The sequence below is a fragment of the Zymoseptoria tritici genome, chromosome 11 (genome assembly GCF_000219625.1).
Source record: "Zymoseptoria tritici IPO323 chromosome 11, whole genome shotgun sequence".
Lineage (NCBI taxonomy): Eukaryota > Fungi > Ascomycota > Dothideomycetes > Mycosphaerellales > Mycosphaerellaceae > Zymoseptoria > Zymoseptoria tritici.
Window position 1 is genome coordinate 1563485 of NC_018208.1, and position 21172 is coordinate 1584656.

Below are 21172 nucleotides of genomic sequence, written 5' to 3' on the forward strand. Positions count from 1 at the left end.
CTCCCGCGCCGGTGAAAGGTTATCACTTGCCTACTCTACTTCTCCGTTTGCCCAACTGCTCTCCTACACTCTTACAAACACCATACCAATCACAAACCCACCATCACCACCAACACCACAAGCACCATGGCAATGCTGTTCACCACCCCAGCCGACAGCTTCACCATGACCACCCGGTCCATGTCTCGCCATGGCACCCGGGCCGTCATCAAAGTCCGCCCTGTCCGCCGCCAGAAGATCTGGCTTCGCCTGCCGGGATGTTACTCCCCCCGCCCTCACAAGGGCAAAGTAAGTCTTCTTCACCCTGCTCGCCTGTTTCTGGCGTGACTGCGTGAGGTCTGATCACTGACTCGTCTCTTGCTCGCAGAAAAGCGGTATCGTTCTTAGTCTCAAGAAGAAGAAGAACGGCCAGACTGGCTGGGTGGGAAAGGTACGTTCCAAACGTTCGTGTGCGCGAGAGAGTGGTGTGCTGACTTTTGTGTAGAGCTGGCAGAAGCCGGGATTTCCGAGGAAATTGTCGAGGTGATGGGCATACTCTTGAGGAGCTGAGCAATTGCATCGCGAGGCATTTGCATGCATTGGGTGATAGCGTTGGAAGCAATGATAGCGTTCTCATCGTGATGAAAAAGGGGTCCATTGTGGGTGAAGCGTCGCATCTTGTGTAGCATGTAGCATACAATGCAGTTCCAATGTCAAGTTCGTCATCCTCAAATGTTTCCACGTTGTCGCTACCTTCCCTGCCGAGCTGTTCCTGGTGACGTCGATCTAGCCATGACCGTGAAGGAGCGAGTTGTGTATATGCCGCGTGGAAGGCGAAGCGAACAACAATCACACGACTAAACCACGCTGACTAGTAGTGGTATGCGCACAACATCTGCTCCGAGGACTCAAGAGCATCAACCATCCTCTTGATCAAATGCATCTTGGCTCCCTCATCGCAGGGTGAAAGCTTTTACCTCGCTCGCTCTTCAAAACGTCGCGCCTACCCCGAGCGTGACCCAGTACCTCGAACTTCACGCATTGTCCCGCCAGCGGAGTCTAGGTCGCTCATGACCATCGACTTCCGTCTGCGAATCACCCTCACACGGAATCTCTACCATTCGCATCATCGGACATTCTGATCGAGCGCACACCCCGAATCGCCGAGCACTTCGCTGAGAGGAGTTTGCATACATTGGACCACTGGCCGCAACACATGCACATGGTCTTGAGCAACGAGGGATCCCCCAGGAGCGAGAAAAAGAAGAACATGGTCTATGGCATGATGGTACACAAGATGTGAGATATGGATGCGAACAATGAAAAGGGGGTAAAGAGAAAGCGGAAAACACGAGGTCTCGTTTGAGGATACAGCAATGTCACAAGGTGCAGCACGCATGTCCTGAAGACGAAAACACTGGGTCAAGTAAATGAGCGTCCAATAAATCGCTACAGAATAGAGTCTCCAGCATGGCATGCCGAGACTTCAATCGAACTTCCATACTCATGTTTTCTACTCCCATCCCAGCCCATAACTCTTCACCCGACTCCAATAAAACGCCTTATCATTTCTCAACTCAAATCGTCCAAAGTCCTCCCTTTCTTTGTCCCAACTCCAAAACCCCTTCCAAGCCAACTTGTTGTTCCTCGCCCCTTTACCCGCATGCGCCAATGCCAAATGCAAAACATAGGTGTACTTCGACACCACACCTTCGGTCTCCACGAACACGTCGCCTTCCACTGCCTCGTGCTCCAGATCGGCGAGCGGTGAGCTGGGCCCACTGCTTTGCGAGGACAAGGGACCAGAAAGTCGCCAGCGGCCACGGAGCGCATCTTTCATCACGCTGCTGGGTAGTGCAGAGGTATGAGTATGGGCTCCCAGGTTGGACTTGGTGAGGTGATGTACGACATCGGCTGGTTCAGCGGTGGTGAGCAGGGAGATTGCGGCGCCGTCTCGGAAAAATCGGAGGTACCGGAAGTAGGTTACCACATGTACCGGTGCGCCCCAGGTAAGAGTGTTGGACGAATTTGCTCCGGCTCGGGTGTAGTTCACTGTGCTGATGTAGCAGCCATTGAAACGAACTCGTGGCCGGGAGCGGAACATGCGGAGGTAGGAGGCGGCGTAGGTCGTTTGTAGGAGGGAGGAGGTCAGGGAATGGAAGGCGAGCTGACGTTCTTCGGGAGTCGGGATGGAGATGTCTACATCGTGTTCCTCATCTTGAGATGCGGGAAGGAAGTAGTGTTGAGGCTCAATTGGCTGTCCGGACACCTCGCAGACGAAGTCGTAGTGCATCGCGGCAAAGCCGAACGCTCTGCCTTCGACGACTTCTTTCCAGATTGGTTCTTCGGCGAGGACGAGATAAGCAAGGCGTTTGCAGACTTGAGCTAGGAGGACGAATGATGCGACGTCGGTGGTTGCGACGGCAGACAAGATGTGAGCGAGGATTTCTTCGGGCAGCTCGGCGATCAGACATCGCTGTGCTGGGGATGCACTTGTGGGTGGTTCTGGAGGCTCGATACGCATGGTGGAGAATTCTTCGACTAATTGCTTCAAGGTTGCAGGCAAGGCATCCGTGCTAGCACTACCATGTAGTGAGTGGTGGGCGGTACCAGGCACAGTGGAGGCAACATTCGATGGGTTGATGTTGATCGGTTTTGTCTTGACAAATGAAGAGGGCGGGAAGTGTTTCTTCTTGTAGGCTTCGTGCACACCATCATCGAGCTGCGACTTACCTCAGCATATGTACAAGAATGAATGGAGCGGAAAAGAGTGTGGACGGACTTTGAATGCTTTCCTGTAATGTCTCATACTCTCGCCGAGATTGCCCTGCGTTTCCTTCTCCACTGCTCGCTCGTAGTGCTCCAGAGCATTGCTGGGTTCCTTATGAACGTTTCTGTCATGATCCTGGCCGTCAACTCCGAGCTTCAGCTGCTCCTCCTTGTCCGGCAGATCGTGATATGTTCGCGGCTCGATTGCTTCGGAGTAGTCTTCTCTCCGTCGTGCGGTTGAGGCGCCGACTGTCACTGATCGTGCGGCCTCTGATCGAGACTTAGTGTTTCTGGCGTCGTCCTGTGTCTTTGTTGATGATTCTCCGGATTTCTTGTTCCTGGCCAGCACCTCCTGCCGCCACTGCTGGCGGAATGCCTCGAGTTCGACTTCGGTCTCGGGCGCGGCATCACTCGACTTTCGCTCTTCTTCCCGGCTCTCCATGATTCGAATGCAACACCTACGAGTGATATGCCGAGGAACTGATATTCATAAGACAAACGGTGACTCCTCAACGAGGTGACGTTGACGGAGGCTGGATGACAAAGCGTGCGGGATCGTGGAAACCATCGGACTGAGGTCCGTTGCTCGTTGGCCCTGTTTCTCCGGAGTCGGCCATCGAAGTTTATCTCCAGTCATGGAATCATCATAACCACCGCATCATCTGGACCGCCAAATCACAATCCTCAAGCCGACCTCATCTTCCTTCCGCCACCGCTCCGCCCTCTCTCGCGATCTCCGCTCGACGTCTACGATAACAGACAACAGTCCTTCACAACGTTCAAGTGGCAACAAAGCAAACGTTAGCGCCGCCGGCGCAATACAAACGAGCAGAGAAGCAGAGAGGATGTCGACAACACACACACAAGGACAGTCGCATGACAGAATACCGCCCATCGGCGAGGACGGCGACGGTGTCGGCATATACAATGGCCCACCAGGCCGGACAGCACCCGATCCCGACACGTCAATATCGCAGAAGATGCTCTCTGCGGTCATTGGCAGTCTGCTTACATCATTACTGGGTTTGTTCTGCCTGATGCTCGACAACGATCCCAAACTGACCCTCCATCACAGTAACACCGCTCGATGTCGTCCGCGTAAGGCTCCAAGCCCAACCTCGTCCGTCTGCTCCCTCCTCATCCCTACCTTCCTTCGTCCAACTTCCTCCCAACCTCGGCGTGACAGCGTGTTGCCGCGAGGTGTTCTGGGTGCAGAACCAATCACAATTCTGCGTCGCTTCTCCGCCATCATCCTCCGCCGCCGCAGCCGTCATGGATGAGCGCATCATCTCTGACTGTGCTGCAGAAGAATCGCAACGGCGAACGTTCAACTCTACACTCGATGGGCTAAGAAAGATCGCACGGAATGAAGGAGTTTTGACGCTATGGAGAGGTCTCAGTCCAACGTTGATGATGGCGATACCGGGAAACGTCATCTACTTTGCGGGATACGACTGGCTGAGAACGAGCAAGATGAGCCCGATCGAGGGCAGGGTCAGCGATGCATATGCGCCGCTGGCGGCAGGATCGGTGTCAAGAGTACTGGCAGCAATCGTGGTTAGCCCGATCGAGATGCTGCGGACGAGGATGCAGGCCGTGGCCTCAAAAGAGAAGAACGTTATGCGGGCAACAATGGTGGGACTGAAGGATATGGTTGGCACGGACGGATACACATCTCTTTGGCGAGGTCTCACGTTGACTTTCTGGCGAGATGTGCCTTTCTCGGCTCTGTATTGGTGGGGTTACGAGTACGGCCGCGAGCGATTGCACGAGGCGAGAGCAAGAGACTCCTCGATTTCTGGACAAAGTCGCCGAGACCTGACCAAGAGTGAGCTTCTCCAAGATTCTTTTATCGCAGGAGCCGGTGCAGGCGCCATTGCTGCTTTGGTCACGACACCGTTCGATGTTGGCAAGACCCGCCAGCAGACTGTGATCAATTCGAACATGTCCGCCGAGCAACGGCGAGCCCTACCGGAGAATCGGACAATGCCTCGCTTCTTGTGGCATATCTACTGTCAGGATGGAATGTCTGGACTGTGCAAAGGCTGGGCGGCACGATGTTTGAAAGTCGCTCCAGCGTGTGCCATCATGATCTCGAGTTATGAGATTGGCAAGAAGATGGCGGTCACTGTCAACGAGAAGAAGGAGTTGAGGGAGTGAAGACTTCGTGAATGTAAGATTGGTGGGTAGAGCAGTGTGAGCGTTCCGCGACTTCATGGGAACGGCGTTCTGCATTCAGCAGAGTCGGCGAGCGATGGCCATGTGGGATCGAAACTCGCCCGACATTCAATGTATAATAATGACAGCACACTCAGCAACGACGGCAGAAGAATCTGCCTTTTCGCCAACTCTGTTTCAAGATCTTCAAATATGCTTTGCAGGGCATCCCGTCCAATCTTCGGCCGAACGTCATTGACATCGCAACCCTGCACGCCGAACACTTCCGAGATGCCTTTCCTTCAACCGGCTTCTTCCTCCAGTCGCCTTGTCACGCCGACTCACCAACGAAAAAGAAACATCTCACCGCCTCCGACAACGCAGTCGTCATGAATATTCAAGACCATGCGCCACACCGCTCGAGCTGAAAAGCCAGGGATTCCCATGCACAGCATTGTAGATCTATCTACCATTGCAAGGGACTTGCCCGAAGCTCATGCCGTAGCTCAGTCTAAAAGCAGAGCCTTGGACCCATGCAAATAATCCCAGCAAGACTTCACTCAGTATGGCGAAGGATCTCTCTCTCCTCCAGAACCACCTTCCTTTCTTAACACTCTACGTCCCGACGCCATGCTTTGGCGCTCAACCACTCAGCGCGCCGCTTTGATCTGTGGTCTTGGGCTGCTCTCCGCCCTTTCCAGTCCTGCCGCAGCCCAGCATGAGATCGGCGACAATTTTGGCGTGTCGGAGAGGAGTCAGGACGGCGAGGCACGGCGAGACCCCATGCGAGTTCTTGTGGTCGGGGACTCGATGACACACTGCGATCCAGGCGACTACACCTGGCGCTGGCGGCTGCTGGAATGGTTCGAAGCCCAAGGAATCGCCTTTGAGTATGTGGGACCGTATTCTGGAACGCTCGGGATCCCAGATGCAACACCACCGATAGCGCCTCTTCCATATGGGACGAGTGCTCCGAAGGAGGAACCGAACTTTAATGGCTCTTACGCCGACGGTATCGATTCTGATGGTCGCCTGTAGTGTCTTCTGATATGCGGTGTTCGACTGTGGCTGTGGCTGACATACTGCAGGAATCATTTCGCCGTCATCGGACGAGCGACGAAGACTGATGTGCCTTTGATTGAGCAAGTCGTGCGAGACCATCCTGCGGACCTCATGTTGGTTGATATGGGCTTCAATGATCTGGGCTGGTTTTATAGCGACGATGTTGAGCTTGTGAACAATACGTGGACATTCATCCAGAATACTCGCCGTGCAAGCCCGAATATGAAGTTTGTATTGGCTACAATAGGTATGGAGCGAGAAGATAGGCTTTCATGCCGTTGGCTGACAGCTTTTCCTAGTACACCGAACATTTCTTGGTGGGCGGCAAGATCTCGTCAGGATGACTGACTCGTTCAATCGCGCGATGAAATCGAAGGTTAGCGAATGGAGCACCCCTGGGTCTCCGGTGAGTCCTTACAGCTAACGCAAGTCCCGTCCGTGGTGGTTTCTGGCTAATTCCAAGCAGGTCACATGGGCTCCCGTGCGAGAAGAGTATGAATGCGGACCGCAATACGGAATCAAAGGATGTCCAGCCGCCTGGGATGGTCTCCATCCCAACGAGCTGGGAGAATACCAGATTGCGAGGGGCTTTAGTCGAGCACTTGTCAGTGCTCTTGGAATCGGTAAAGCTCCGCTCGAGGTTCCGAAGGATATTCCGAGGAGGCCGCTTCCACCTCCGAGTAACTTTCAAGTGGCATCATCTGCTTATGGTGTGACTGCGACTTGGAATGAAGGTAGTGCATCAGGTATCTCAGTCAATCTGCGAGCCCTGCTAATATCGAAATCACAGTACACGCCGCTTACGAGTACGATGTGGAGCGAATCATCAATGGCGGAGCTGTCAACGATTCTTCTTCGGAGCAAGTAAAGGCGAACAGATGGGATGCGAAGTATTCCGAGAAGGGCTGGTCGTAAGCTAAAAGTCAGGGCTCTACTGAAGTGACGAACTGATTCGAGTCCTGCAGATATCAAGTCCGGATCCGTTCAAGCGCAGGGAATCGCAAAGGCGACTGGAGCAACTGGCTCACAGCTATTGCTAAGCCTGAGTCAGCAGCGCCACCAGCAGATGTCACTGTTCATTCAACTCCGTCAGGATTCGACATAACGTGGACTGCACCAAGCGGAAAATACAGCGACTCCATCATCCAGTACGACATCTACTGGCAAGACCAAGATCTACAATGTGCATATCCCCAAAACGCGGGATTCGAACCTACCGGAAGCGCCCACATCGTCAACCTCACTGCCGGACACAGGCACACCGTCTCCATCGACGCCTGGAATGCCGCAGGGCCTGGACTGCCGTTCCTGGCAAGAGACATTGTGCCTGGCAGTGGTGTACCTGGGACCACCACGGGTTTGCAAGTCGGGGTGACGAACGACACGCACTTTCATCTCACTTGGGATGCGATGCGTGGTGCGGCTGGATACTACGTTTTGAGCCGGAGCATTAGCCAATCTGAGACGAGGTGGGAGAAAGTGGATGGCACCTTCAGTCGGCCGTGTGCGGATGTATTGGCGCCTACTAATGGAACTTATGAGTATGCTTTGAATTTGTTGTTAATCGATGATGGCGGTGCTGACTTATTGAAAGATATGCGATTACTGCGTTTAATGGCGACACCGATGGTGGTAGAAGTCAAGCCGTGGAGGCGCCGAAAGCGGGATCTCCGAGTGTTGGAGCGTGTCCTGCTCCTCCTGGTGAGTATTGAGTCCATGCAAGGCGTTCATTGGAGGACCTGTGCTGATGTGAAGTGTCAGACCCGTGCCCTCCTACAGACCCGTCAACCATTCCAGGCACCGATCCGATCGATCCTAGTGATCCGCCGCCGGTGAACTCGACCAAGACTGATTCTTGAAGCCCGAGCTCCACTTTATCGTCCTCTTGCACCGTTGGATGCCACTATGATTTGAAGTTGAGCAAGCGGAACTTCAAATGCATCAAGCACAAAACAAGCAACTTGTTGACGCTGAGCGAACCTATCTGGGGCTCGCACGGGACCGCCTACACTACAAGCAGTCCTGGCTTGGCGACATCTGGCCGAGCAAGATGCAGGAGTCAGCGAGCAGATAGCAAGACTCTTACGTTCGCTGTATGCGGTTCTCGCAGATTGCTGCACCGTGTGGTGCCTTGCTTTTGGATGAAAGCCCAGTCGACCTCTGCGGGAATGCCGCTGCACTTGACCGCCTATCATGAGCAAGGTCTCGATGTTAGTTGGGCAGTATATCTGGTACACCATGCGCCGAGAGGGTTCTGCGTTCTGTTTGTACATTGTCGGTACTGCGTAAGGCCCTCATGCATCAAAAGCTCGGCCTTCGAATTGCCCAGCTTTTGGTTCGTGGCGGAGATGGCATTCTGAGATCACGTCTAGATGTGAAAACCACACGTCGAAGAGCCTTCTTCTTGAAGCGATGGTCCTACACTCCTTCTATGATGTTCAACCAAGGGCGGAATGGGTTGTACAAAGAACTGAAGATTCTCGGACATCCTTCGCTCGCATGCGATGCGTTGCACCGTGCCACTCAATAGGAGGCGTTCAGAAGAGATCTTTCGTAGCACATTGCTCAGAATAGCATCATGAAAGGAAACCATTGCATATCGCGTCAGTAATTCAGGAGACGGAGTCGGAGTCGGACATGAGATTGTAATGTTGTAGAACTAATGTCTTGGCGCTGGATGTCGCGCCGTTAGATCGAGCTGCACTTCACCTCAACATCACCGCCTGTATTCCAGCCTAGCCAATCTACTTCAACAGCTCAAGCCAATGTGACTTCCCGCCCATAATGGCGCTGTCAAAGAACACGCCCACGATCTCCCCCGAAGAGCGCATCCGCGAACTCTCCACGATCAACACCAATGTCGCAGCCCTCCTCACCTCCGCCGGACATGCCATCAACTCGCTCACGAACCGCCCTCTCGAAAGAAACACCTCCGACGAGGACACTGAAATGAAAGATGCGGCTGGAAACTCCCCCGAAGACCACAAGAAAGCTTTTGCGCAACATACCACCGAGTTCTTTGAAGGACTGCAAGGCGTTGTGGCTCGACTTCGCCGGCAAGCTTACGCTCTCGAAGAGGCTGGCATCATCACACCGGACACACTCGGGGTTGGAAGTACGCAGACCTCTGTCGTCTCCACGGTACAAGGTGGAAAATCTGGTGGGGCTCAGCAAGAGGTCGAGAATGTGAAGAATGGTGGGTTGGGCAATTTCGATGTGGGCTGGTTGAACAGCCGCGGGAACAAGGTTGGCAGGGACAAGGAGAAGGAGCTGGTGATTGAGGCGAAAGAGCTGCTGGAACAGGTCGTGGTGGCGAAGGGGAAGGGAACCTTGGTTGGAGGAAGTGATGCTGTGAAGCAAAGCTCTCGACAGGAAACGTGATTTCACATGCTGTTGCCGCGAAAGTGCTACCACAGGCTATCTCCGCGTGGTGTCCATCGCTCCTTGCATGTGTACTTCCACGATATGATGAATCATGTGCTACGGAGTGAACTTGGGCCAGTCACCCTGCGAGCTGCCGTTCAGCCACCCTTCTACCGGACAACGAGCGCCGGCAATATCACTCGTCTCGCTTCGGACACCATCCACCATCCACCATCCGCTATCCGTCATCCGCCATCCGCCATCCACTTTCGACGGAACCACTTCGAATTCTTCTCAATTCAGCAATTTGCGTGCCAGCCACAACCTTCGAGGAAGAATTTGATGGAGATCCTTGAGTATGTTGCGTCCATGCTAGAACATTCCGGCGCTCGCTGACAGGACTCTCAGTCTTACCGGCCCAATGCGGACCGTCGTGGTCGGCCAAGAACCGCAAAACGCCGTCCCTCCTGCACCACAACATCTTGTGCAAGTCTTCCCAATCTTTCAAGTCAAAGGTGACATGGCCAGAAGCTGTCGAGCTTCCAACATCGAATTACGAGGTTTTCCAACCCTACTCCTCCTGGCTCTACGCTGGTCGCATTCCTCAACCGCAAGACGACATCTACATGAAATGCATCTCCTGGCCGCTGCTCGCTCATGCCTATGTACTCGGAGAAGCCATTCAAGACTGCAGATTCAAAGACCTCATCATCGACTACATGCACAACATAATGACGTTAGGCCTTCTTGGCTCGAAAATCTTTCTCCACTCTGACGCATCTGAAGTTATCACGACGATCTACAATGGCACGCCTCGGGGCTCTCCCGTTCGACCATTCTTGAGTCAAGTCAGCGCCGAACGACGCAACACATCGGGATGGCTTGACCAACGGCGTTACGTGTTGCCCAACGACTTCATCTTCGATATGGCGATACTCATGGCTCGTGCCATGAGCGGTCAACCCCTAGCGAGACTCAGCGAAAACAAGTGCACTTATCACTCTCATCCGATCGACGTGGACGACGAAGTTTGCGCGAACGGTCGCGCGCGAGTGGCAGCGTGATTACCGGACTTCACAAGGCCGAGACGATTGATTCGGGTGATACGAAATGCGTTGCCACAATACTTGAGCGCAAGTCGCAAGCGAATTGCTTTTGCCCTGACCGAGTGGCTCGGGACATTGCTGGGGGCCATATCAAAACATCTGATTCTCTTGCCTGCGGGGCCATTGGTGGTGATGTTGTCGGCCATGCTGATGATGTTGTCGATATGAGGTGGATGTAATGAGAAGGATGTGAGGAGCGAGGTGGAAAGGTGGAAGGTGAGGTATGAGGTATAAGGTCGGGCTGCCGTCCGTGCACGAGGCTTGTCACATGAGGGCCGTGTGAAACTTGAAAGGAGGTGAGATGTGCCAGTGATATGACAGGAGGTCAGTGCTGCATGTGAACAGAGGCCAGCTGCATCTTCCATGTGAAAGGAGGTCAGCTGTGCTGCTCACTTGAGGGAGTCGTTTGCTTCGACCGAATTGCTTCATGCGGGCCCTCTCCCTTTGCCTCCGTGCTGCCGCTCAAACTGCGTATTCCAAGCCAGTTAAGGCTAATTCGTCCGGTGCTTTTCGAGCGACAGCGGAGAGCTACATTGCCAAGAGGATCTTACAGTGTTTCGAACGACCAACCCTCCGACTTTCCGCGCAGCGTTTACCGCACAAGTCTTGCTCGGTCTGCTGAGATTGTACAGGCGACGGAGGTACGGCCCCTGTCTCATGACGGACGATGCAGTACGGACAACGATTGGGCCAGTAAGAAGGATGATCTTTCATCTATTGCGCGACTATGCTGACCTCGAGGCGGCCGAGCGTGCATCGAAGTTGACCGCGCATGTGAATCCTACTTTCTTCTTGATGAACTCGCAGATCCATACCTCCGTGCCCGCCCGAAATACACATTCGAAGCCACTTAGGACCACTTCGCCCGATGCGTTCCAAGCGACAGCCGAGAGAGATATTGCCGACAGGACTCTGTCAACTTTCACAGAAACGAGCCTTATGCACAGCTCCCCAACCTGCCGCGCAACTTTCACCACACAAGGTTCGTCCGTACAGCTGAGGTTGTGCGATTTGATCGGGAGATCACCTTACCACCAGGGCTACTCGCCCACGGAGGTTCATGGGTGTACCAGCGCCAATGGATCTAGCACGTACGCAGCGCCGGAATGTCGCCTCGAGACAGTGGACGGCCGACAGCAGTGCTCGGCAAAGATCTCCTGCCGTGATTCTTCGAGATGTTCCGCCGGTAGTCCCGCTTTCCCCGGTCCCGCTGCTCAGCATCCCTGGCGGCTTTTCAAGGCACCGATCGGCAGAGGCGATACAGAGGCGAACGTACCGCCAAAAATGACATCAAAGTCGGGGAGGCCAGTACTTCATCGGTCGACAGAGCCAATACGGAGGCGACTGTACCGTCAAAAATGCCATCAAAGTCGGGGAGTCCAGTACTTCAAATCTTCGACTACCACCACCACGCATTGTCTAATGCTTCCTGGGCTCCGGCGCCTGGCTTCACTACTCCCACTGCGGCGTCTTTATTCGCCTCACCACCGTGATTTCATAACTTTGGATCCATCCACGGGAGGTACCGACCTGGAACCTTCCCTGTGGAAAGAGGGAGTCCGAGGAGCGAAGGTTCGTCCCGCGTGGTCGACTACCAGATTCAGATGTGGTCGACTCCCAGATTCAGATGTCGGTCGACTGCCAGATTCAGATGTCGCAAAAAGATGGCAGGCGAGAGACATAAAGGAGCGGCGTCCTGTCATCCGCGCTGTCAAGGTTGTTCTTCCACCTTTCCCGCCTGCAACATTCACTCGAGCCGGCCACTTCGACTTCAATCACCTCGCGTGAAGCTCCTCAACTCGCGTGAAGCTCCGCCACCTCGCCACGATGACTTCCACCCGCATCGTCGCACTCCTGGCCGTTCTCCCAGCTATCCTCGCCAAACCAATGACCGACTGGCCTTCGCTCTCCAGGTGATGCGATACAAATCGCTCGACTGCGGCGACAACCTTTCAATGGAAGGTCCTATGGGCGGCGTACACATTAAGCAGGGTACTTGCCACACCTGGGATGACGACAAAAACTTCCCCTCCTTTGTCTACTCGTGGGAACAATACACCACGCACCAGAGTACGTTCGGATCGGGACTGCGTGGTCTTGGTTTACGAGAAGAAGCATTGTCACGGTCACTTGCTTTTCGTAAACGATAAGGTGAGGTGATTCCACTCCCCCCTTTGTGTGGTCATTTTGTACTGATGGCGTTAGATCAATGACCCTGATATCTTGGGCAAGCATGCGGATTGCTGGCATTGGGATGGTATTCCGGGTATGAGCATCAAGGTTAAGTGCCGGGTGAAGGGATCCACCCCGGATTGGGAGCCCGACACTCACTGGACGGACGCGGTGTCCACCAATGAACATGACGAGGAGCTGGGATCGAACGGTCTGCCTAACGATCCGAAGGACAGCCCGCCATGGGAGGAGTGAGGTGATTCAACGCCACACTGCAGACGGGAGCATCTACTCATCGAGTGCGAGAGCTTTGGCAGAAGTGAAGGAATTCGACAGCGTAGCTGGGGACTCTCACCTCGCATCAATCGCTGGACTGCTTTCAACTCGGGTAGCGTAATACGGACAGGACAATAGGGCCACAATCATTCGTGCATACAGAACCTAGTTGAGCTGTCGTATCATCATGTCGTAACCTACTGTCGTTCAGTCGAACTTTTCAAGAAAACGTGCTTCGTGTGCAGGCGAGTAGCAAACGCTGCTGAGCTCACGGCTGCTCCTCCATCCCTAAGGTATTCTCATTCGGCAGAGCATTCTGAACATCTCTTCGCCTCTCTTTCGTTTTCAGTGCCAATGAGTTCAATACTGCTCCTCCAATCCCAATCTTCATGCGAGAGAGTATTCTGAACATCTCTTCTTCTGCGGTTTGTTCAGTGTGCCGGTCAGCTCAATGCTATTCCTTCATCTTCCAATCCCACCAGAGGGAGCATTCTTTGTACCCTCGTACTCTCCTCAGGTCTCCTGACCCCGGACGGGACGGGAGTTGAGCTGACCAAGCTGCTGACTGATCATGTTGCTTACCTTAGTAATCCAATCGCGACGACAGGGATGTCGAAGGAAGGAATTGTTGTGATTGGACTTAAGCTAAGTGGAAGAAGACCTCTGATTAGCAGGTATATATTGTTATGCAGAGAGAATCTTAAGTGTAAGATTCTTACTTTAGCTATCTGTATATAGGAATGCCTTAGCACTAGTTACGTGCACTTTACTAATAGTTAGTCTAATAATCTATAACACTCCCCTATTAGCAGCTGCATTATTACGAGCTGTCTGTTACCTAAATATAGTAGGTATTTACCTACTACGTAGCTAATGCTCGGCTTTAGCTTATTAAAAAGCATCTTCTTCTAGCTTTTTTATTTCTCTACTTTACAATCTATACCTCTTATCTATTTAGCTAATTTATTAGCTAATCTATTATCTATCCCTTATAGCTATTAATAATATAATCTATATTACTAGCTATAGCTTCCGGAAGAAGAGCAGCTTTCTCTATCCCTAGGAAAACCTTCTAGTAAGTTATTAATAAAGTAAGAGCTATTAGTAGTAGAGATCTCCTATAGATCTATAAAGATAGTTCTATAGTATATTAGACTATATATTAACTTATTAGAGGAGAGATAAATAGATACTATAATAGAGTAAATGTTAGGGCTTAGGGTCCCTTTTCTTTTATAGCTTGCTTTAATAGGTTTATAGCTAAGCTTAATAAAGATCTCCTTACTATAGACCTTATTAATATAGTAATAGAGGAGCTGTATAACCTAAGGGAGTAGGCCTTCCTAGTAGAAAACTACCCTAGTCTAATAACTCCTAATCCTTAGGGACTTATGTTATACTATAACTAGACTCCTCTTAGCTAAATGTTAAGCTCTAATAAGGTAGAGATAAAGTAGTAGTTAGTAGCATAGCATCCTATATATGTTCTCCTTAAAATCCCTTCTTCCCTAATAGAAACTAATATTCTCCTAGGCTTTAAGTTAAGATTCTAGGGGAATTAGCTTAGTCTTTTAATAGTAGTTTTAGGGGGGCAGGCTATAGGTTCTAGGACATACTTTAATACTTTTAGGTTTTTATAGAAAAGTTTTCCTTTAGCTAAGTGTTTTTCTTATAGTTTCTTAGATACTTTTATAGAAGTGTATAGTTGCCTCCTTTCCTTTATATAGATAAGAATAAAATAAGTGTTCTAAGTGTTATATTTCTTAGTTTTGTAACAAATAAAATAGTGTAATTCTAGGGAGGGAATCCTTCTTAGGTAGGAATGTAGGTATTAAGGCATAAATTTAAGAGCAATTTCCCTCTTCTTATTAAGGGCTAGTTAGTCTAGTAGTGTAATTTCTAATTACAAATTAGAAGGTTATAGGTTTAATTCCTATATTAGCCTCTCTTATGTGTCTATATTAGCTGCCTAATATAGACACATAAGTATCTTTTTGCTAGATTTATAGATCTATATATTAGAGGATAGTATTTAGGGATTTTGGTTTTGTTAGACAGTCTATAAGCTGCATATCTGTCCTTATAAACTCTACCTTAATACTCCCCTTATTATATTGCTCTCTATAGTAATAGTTCCTAAGAGAGACATGTCTTAATCTTTTAGAGTTAGTATAGTTTTCTATAAGGCTAATAGCTAATTAATTGTCTACTTTAATAAGGATAGTAGAAATGCTTTTAGCCTAGGTAAAGGGCTAGAGCTTATTAATAAGATTCCTTACCTAATTTACTTCTCTTATTACCTTAGTAAAAGAGAGGTACTCTACCTTAGTACTAGATAGTACTACTTCTTTCTGTAGTTAAAATCTCTAAATAACTAGGCCTCCTACAATTTTAAAGAGCATTCCTAAGGTAGACCTAAATATACTAGGATTACTAGTAAAGTTAGAGTCTAAGAATGCTTTAATCTAAATTTGCTCCTTAGTTTTCCTATATATAAGGTACTTGTTAATTATGCCTATAATATATCTCTAGATATGTTTAGCTGCCTAAATATATAAAGGTCCTAGGTTCTAAAGGAACTTTGCATAGTAGTTAACAGCAAAACTAATATCTAGTCTAGTATAGTTTAATAGATATTGCAGTTCCCTAATAATCTTGTTAAAGAGATTATAGTCCTCCTTTGTTCCCTTATCTTAAAGGGGTTTAAGGAGGGTGTTAAGGGGGTACTTAATACTCTTTGCATTACTAAGACTATATCCTTAAAGTTTGTCTCTAAAATAGTGTTCCTAAGAGACAGATATAGAGCTATCTTTCCCTTTCTTTAGGTAAAGTCTAAGAAAGACATTAGTATTAACAACCTTAATTATGTACTTCTGCTCTAATCCCTTAATTAGCTTGTTAATCTTATAGTCTAACTATCTAAAGATCTAGAAGTTATCTATATAAAGGAGAACAAGGATGCCTTTCCCTTAAAAGAGGCAAGTATTACTAATAGTTCTTATTAGACTAAGCTTTTAGAGAGTATCTATAGTATCGTAGTACTAGAGAGTAGCTGCCTGCTTAAGCCTATATAGTCCTTTCTTAATATATATAATATACTTGTAGGCATCTTTCTTAAAGAAATAAGCTCCCTCTAGTAGCTTAATAAAGATCTACTTATCTAGGTTTAGATTTAGAAATATAGTCTTAATATTAACTTGTCTCCTCTTCTAGCTAAAGTTAACTAAGAGGGACAGAAGTATTCTCCCTATTGCAGCTCTTAGGGTAGGAGTAAAGGTATTAATATAGTTAAGTCCCTTCCTTTATGTAAATCCCCTAGCTGTCTATCTAGCTTTGTACTTCTCTATAGTTCTATCTAGGAGCACCTTAATCTTAAAGATCTATTTCCCTATAAGAGGGACTCTCCTCTTAGGGAGGGTGCTAATAAGTTTCTATTTAAGGCATCCTATAGACTTAAGTAACTTAGCTTCCTTAATAATAGCTTTCTCCTATTCCTTATAGTTAGATCTAGAGAGAGCTTCCTTAACTATCTTAGGATTAGACAGATTAGGATTTGTTGCTTTAAGTCCTATCTTCTAGATCTTGCTATAGTCTTTTCTTATAACTAATCTTCTACTTCTTAAGAGTCTAAATATGCCTAAGCTTTTAGGACTTGCTTTATTACCTAATTTCTTAGGTCTCTTAGGGCTTCTTCCTACTTTCCTCTTTCCTATAATATAAATATCTAAGAAGGGAGTTATAGTATAATCTTAGAGGTCTTCCCTTTTAGGGCAATTCTCTGCTAATGCTTAATATTATAGCTATATTAATAAGGCATTAGCCTACTCCTAGAATCCCTTAGGACTTCCTTAGAATCCCTTAGGACTTCCTGTTTCCTTAGAAATATGCTCCCCCTAAGCTAGCTAGGAGGCTTCTTTATACTTAGTAGCCTTTAGCTAATTAGGCTTAGACTACTTATATTAGTTATCCTAGGACTATATATCCTAACCTAATGTTTGCTCCCCTTAAGATGTTAAAAGGGAGGCTTAGTTTCTCTCTCTCTATATAGTATTAAATATATTCTCTACTTCTTAAAGATAAGAAGTAGTAAGAGGTTAGGTATCTTGCCCTTAGGCATCCTAGCCCTAATCTTAATCCTTAGTGTAGATAGCATAGACTTCCTGTTCTATAGTAATAAGTTATATTAGTTATAGGAAACTCTCCCCCTAGAAGTCTAGGGCCGCAGGTATTATGCTATATACCTTATCCTTATTATATGTTATATAAGGAGAGGTTATAATCTTGTGCTAAAACCTAGTAAGGGCAGATAGTTTAAACTTCTAAACTATATAGTTAGTTAAAGTGTTCTCCTAGAATCCTAGATTCTAGTATTTCTCTGCTCTAGGATAGAACTTTTATAAATTAGGTCTCCCCTAATTATGTAGATATGCTCTATATCTAAATCTCCTAACCTTTGTTAGATTAATATATAGAGTTCTAGTATTAAGATCTTAATTAAATTCCTAAAGAGGAATCTTGTTAGTTAATAGGTATACTAGCCTGTTAGTAAGGAAGATTGCATATGCAACTGCAAAACTCTAGAGAGGGAAAGGTAAGCTAGAGTTAATTATTATTGCTCTTGCCTTATTAAGGATAACCTTATTAGATAATTCTGCAATTCTATTCTACTTAGGAGTATAGGGAGCTAAGAAATCCTATCTTAGTTCCTTATTCTCTACAAATGTAATTAGATTATTATTATTAAATTCTCCTCCTCTATCTAAGAACTAGATCTTAACTATCTTTTTGTACTAGTTAAATGTCTTAGTAGTCTATTTCTTAATAATTTGTGCAGCTTGTAATTTAAGCTTGTAGAAGATAGCCTATCTCCTTCTTAACTTTGTATTAGTAATTATAAGGATGTACTTGTATCTAAAGATGTCTAGTAGAAAGATTAGTCCTATAATGTTAATATAGACCTTATCTAATAAGGATTAAGGTATTAGTCTTAGAGTTCTTAACACTACTCTCTATAACCTTATAAGCTTGTATAGCTTATAGTACTTAAGTATAGATATATTAATCTGCTTAAGTCCTTAGACTTAAGCCTTTGTTATACTAAGAATCTTGTTCCCTATATAGCCTAGTCTCTAGTACTATCTTGTTATATTAGCCTTAGGCATAGCAAAGGCTAGATAGGATATGTTCCTATTAGTTATAGAAGCAACTTTAGTACTTCCCTTAGGGAGAGAGATAGTTGCATTCTAAAGGATTAGAACATTATAAGTAGACTAAACCTTGCCTATCTTCTTGTTATTCCTTAGAATATATAAAGATAGCCTATCTAGGTAGACCTTGCACTTTAGCTAGAGAGTCTCTACTAAGATAAGGTTATAATTAGAGTTAGGAGAGTATAACATATCTTGTAAGGTAATGTTTAACTTATTCCCCTTATACTTTATTATAATCCTTACACTTCCTAAGTATATAACTATGCTTTGTTTAATAGCTTAAGAGAACCTAATTAGGGTTTCTAGGGGTTTAAGGTCTAAAAACTAGGACTTGTTATTAAAGAAGTAGTATAATATACTAGAATCCTAGATAATAGTATTACTCCTTTGTATTCTAGTAGTAGCAATTGCTGCTCCTGCAAATAAGCTATCTAAATTAGAGCCTAAGCCTATATTAGAAGAGGAGATAGGCTTAATTGCTGCAGTACCCTTTCCTCCCTTTTTGTTATATCTCTTACTCTTGTCTTAGGACTTCTTCTTGTCCTTATTAGATCCTCCTTTTCCTCTATGTACCTAGGACTTTAGGGCCTTATTAGGGTACTTCTTAAAGTAATCTGTATTTGTATAGATATAATAGGTACACTTAGTATACTAATTATTATCTACTATAGTACCCCTAAATCCTCCTATTGTCCTCTATGTCTATAAAGGAGGTTCCTTAATTAATAAGGTAATTAGCTCTTTAAGAGTTGTGTTCTTAATATAATAGGATTGTCTCTAGCTTCTTAGGTATTCTAGATAGTAGAGGCCCTAGATAAAGAACAGCCTAATCTGCTTATTACTAAAGGTAAGCTTTAAGACTAGAATGTTCTTAGACCTAGAGTATTGTTCTGTTATAGAGATATACTTATAATACTACTTCTAGAAGTCCTTATAGTACTTCTAAGTATTTGTTCCTTAGATCTTAATATTACTAATTCTAAGAATCCTTAGGCTGTTATAAATGTTTATAATTATAATAGGCCTGTAGGTAGCTGCAACAGTATTATATAGTTCCTTAGCTATCTTCTCTATATCCCTAAAGTTAGGCCTTAGAGATTAGTTAATCCTTTTGCTAATAATCCTGTATATAATTAGGTTATACTTATACTAGACTTAGAGAGGAGTTAGTCTTAGTCTACTAGTTAGAATAGGTTCTGTTACTAGAGTGTCCCCTCCTTCTTTTTAAAAAGGAGTTAGAGCCTAAGAGGATAAAGTAGTACTCTCCTTAGTTAGTAGAGAGGGATATCTAACTTTAATTCCTAGCTTTAGTTAGGCAGGGCACTAGGGAATGTTATAAAAGACATAGCCTAATACCTCCTTGTCTATAAGGGCTACTTTAAGCATCCTTAACTAGTCTAAGAAGTTGCTTCCCTTTCTTAGGACTTTATTCTCCTTTACAATCTTAAACTTATTAGCCTGCATTACGGCTGTTGTTATAACTAGCTCTTTCTCGGCTCGCTAGTTAACTGTCTAAATAGTGTATAGTAAGGTTCTAGTAGCTGCGCTTAGAACAGATAATTCTTCCTTAAGTGTGTAGTAGTTACGCCGGGCTTATAACCTGTTATAATTAGACTTAAGCTAAGTAGAAGAAGACCTTTAATTAGCAGGTATATATTGTTATGCAGAGAGAATCTTAAGTGTAAGATTCTCACTTTAGCTATCTGTGTGTAGGAATGCCTTGGCACTAGTCACGTGCACTTCACTAATGGTCAGTCTGATAATCCACAACAGGAATTCCATCGCCACCATCCGCAATCATCATCATTCCCTCCTCAACAACGAACTCAAGCCATCGAACAAAGAGCGACGAAAGCCATGGCATCCTCACTCCCATCACATATGAAGGCGTCGCAGTGGACGACCACGTCCGGCGGCATTGAAAAAACCCTCAAATACACCACCAGCGCAAAGCTGCCGAAGAATGCAAACAATCTACCCGCCAAATCCACCCTGGTGAAAGTCTCGCACGCAAGCATCAACCCGGTGGACTACAAGCTGGCTGAACTCCCGATCATCAATCGCTTCTTCACCAAACCCGCCATTCCCGGTCTCGACTACGCCGGCACCGTCGTCGCCACAACACTCCCACACCTGAAGCCAGGAGATCGTGTCTTTGGAAAATCACAGCCTCTCGCATTTGGCTCGACAGCGGAGTACCTCGTGATCTCGGGCGCGGATGGCTGTGTCGCTCTACCAGATGAGGTCTCGTTTGAGCAGGCTGCTTGTGTTGGCGTGGCCGGGTTGACAGCATACGAATCGATCGCTCCCTTCGTGAAGCCAGGCAGCAAGGTTCTCATCAATGGAGGATCTGGTGGAGTTGGCACATTCGGCATCCAGATCGCAAAGCATCTTGGCTGCAGCGTGACTGTCAGCTGCTCCGGCAAGAACGCGGAATTCTGCAAAGAAATCGGCGCAGATGAAGTGATCGACTACCGAAGTACACCCGTCGTGGAAGCATTGAAGCGCTCCGGCAATCAGTTCGACTTGATCGTGGACAATGTCTTCGCCGAGCCACAGCTCTACTGGCAGTCTCATCATTACCTCAAGCCAAGCGGGCGCTTCGTCACCGTCACCTCGCAATTCACAATCCACAGCATTGCCAATCTCACGGGTATTCTCACTCTTCCGAAATGGCTTGGAGGTGGGAGTCGCAAAGCTCAATTTTTGGGTGTCGGGACGAAGAAGGACGAGTTCGAGACGATCGCCAGGCTGATGAAGGAAGGCAAGGTCAAGGCGCAGATTGAGGAGGTGTTTCCGCTGGACAAACTCGGAGAAGCGTTTGCCAGGCTCAAGGCTGGACGAACTCGGGGAAAGCTTGTCATCCGGATCTAAGCAGATGTTGATGGAAGTGGCTTCTACAGTACTGCCACGATTGACTGTCGACTAGGTGACAGACAGAGCCAAGGACAGTCGAATACCAAACCACCGCTCTTTTCGCTCAGTACTCCTTGTTCGTTAACACTCGCCTGTTGGGAGTCGTCTTGACATCTGAATCGAGCTGCAGAATACAACACTGGGTTCCTGGCACGCCGCATT

The 21172-nt window shown here is 47.5% G+C and overlaps 6 protein-coding genes across 6 annotated transcripts; 5 read left to right on the forward strand and 1 right to left on the reverse strand.

Moving 5' to 3' along the window:
* Positions 1-126: 126 nt before the first annotated feature.
* Positions 127-1121, forward strand: MYCGRDRAFT_96858 (uncharacterized protein; the record flags this gene model as incomplete). The annotated part of the gene is made up of 3 exons (XM_003848433.1): positions 127-288; positions 368-430; positions 942-1121. 3 exons carry the CDS (start codon positions 127-129, stop codon positions 1119-1121), a joined length of 405 nt encoding a protein of 134 aa, XP_003848481.1.
* Positions 1122-1492: 371 nt separating this feature from the next.
* On the reverse strand, positions 1493-3195 carry MYCGRDRAFT_77140 (uncharacterized protein; the record flags this gene model as incomplete). The annotated part of the gene is made up of 3 exons (XM_003848445.1): positions 1493-1719; positions 1762-2701; positions 2762-3195. 3 exons carry the CDS (start codon positions 3188-3190, stop codon positions 1493-1495), a joined length of 1596 nt encoding a protein of 531 aa, XP_003848493.1.
* A 243-nt stretch (positions 3196-3438) lies between these two features.
* On the forward strand, positions 3439-4908 carry MYCGRDRAFT_77145 (uncharacterized protein; the record flags this gene model as incomplete). Its single annotated transcript, XM_003848434.1, has 2 exons — positions 3439-3771; positions 3824-4908. The coding sequence occupies 2 exons, from the start codon at positions 3594-3596 to the stop codon at positions 4906-4908; spliced, it is 1263 nt and encodes a 420-aa protein (XP_003848482.1).
* A 627-nt stretch (positions 4909-5535) lies between these two features.
* On the forward strand, positions 5536-7803 carry MYCGRDRAFT_49859 (uncharacterized protein; the record flags this gene model as incomplete). The annotated part of the gene is made up of 6 exons (XM_003848435.1): positions 5536-5939; positions 5994-6214; positions 6267-6377; positions 6456-6701; positions 6758-6878; positions 6933-7803. 6 exons carry the CDS (start codon positions 5536-5538, stop codon positions 7801-7803), a joined length of 1974 nt encoding a protein of 657 aa, XP_003848483.1.
* Positions 7804-8730: 927 nt separating this feature from the next.
* On the forward strand, positions 8731-9368 carry MYCGRDRAFT_106242 (uncharacterized protein; the record flags this gene model as incomplete). Its single annotated transcript, XM_003848436.1, has 1 exon — positions 8731-9368. The coding sequence occupies one exon, from the start codon at positions 8752-8754 to the stop codon at positions 9346-9348; it is 597 nt and encodes a 198-aa protein (XP_003848484.1).
* Positions 9369-19975: 10607 nt separating this feature from the next.
* MYCGRDRAFT_88157 (uncharacterized protein) lies at positions 19976-20968 on the forward strand (the record flags this gene model as incomplete). The annotated part of the gene is made up of 2 exons (XM_003848437.1): positions 19976-20447; positions 20592-20968. The coding sequence occupies 2 exons, from the start codon at positions 19976-19978 to the stop codon at positions 20966-20968; spliced, it is 849 nt and encodes a 282-aa protein (XP_003848485.1).
* Positions 20969-21172: the final 204 nt, after the last annotated feature.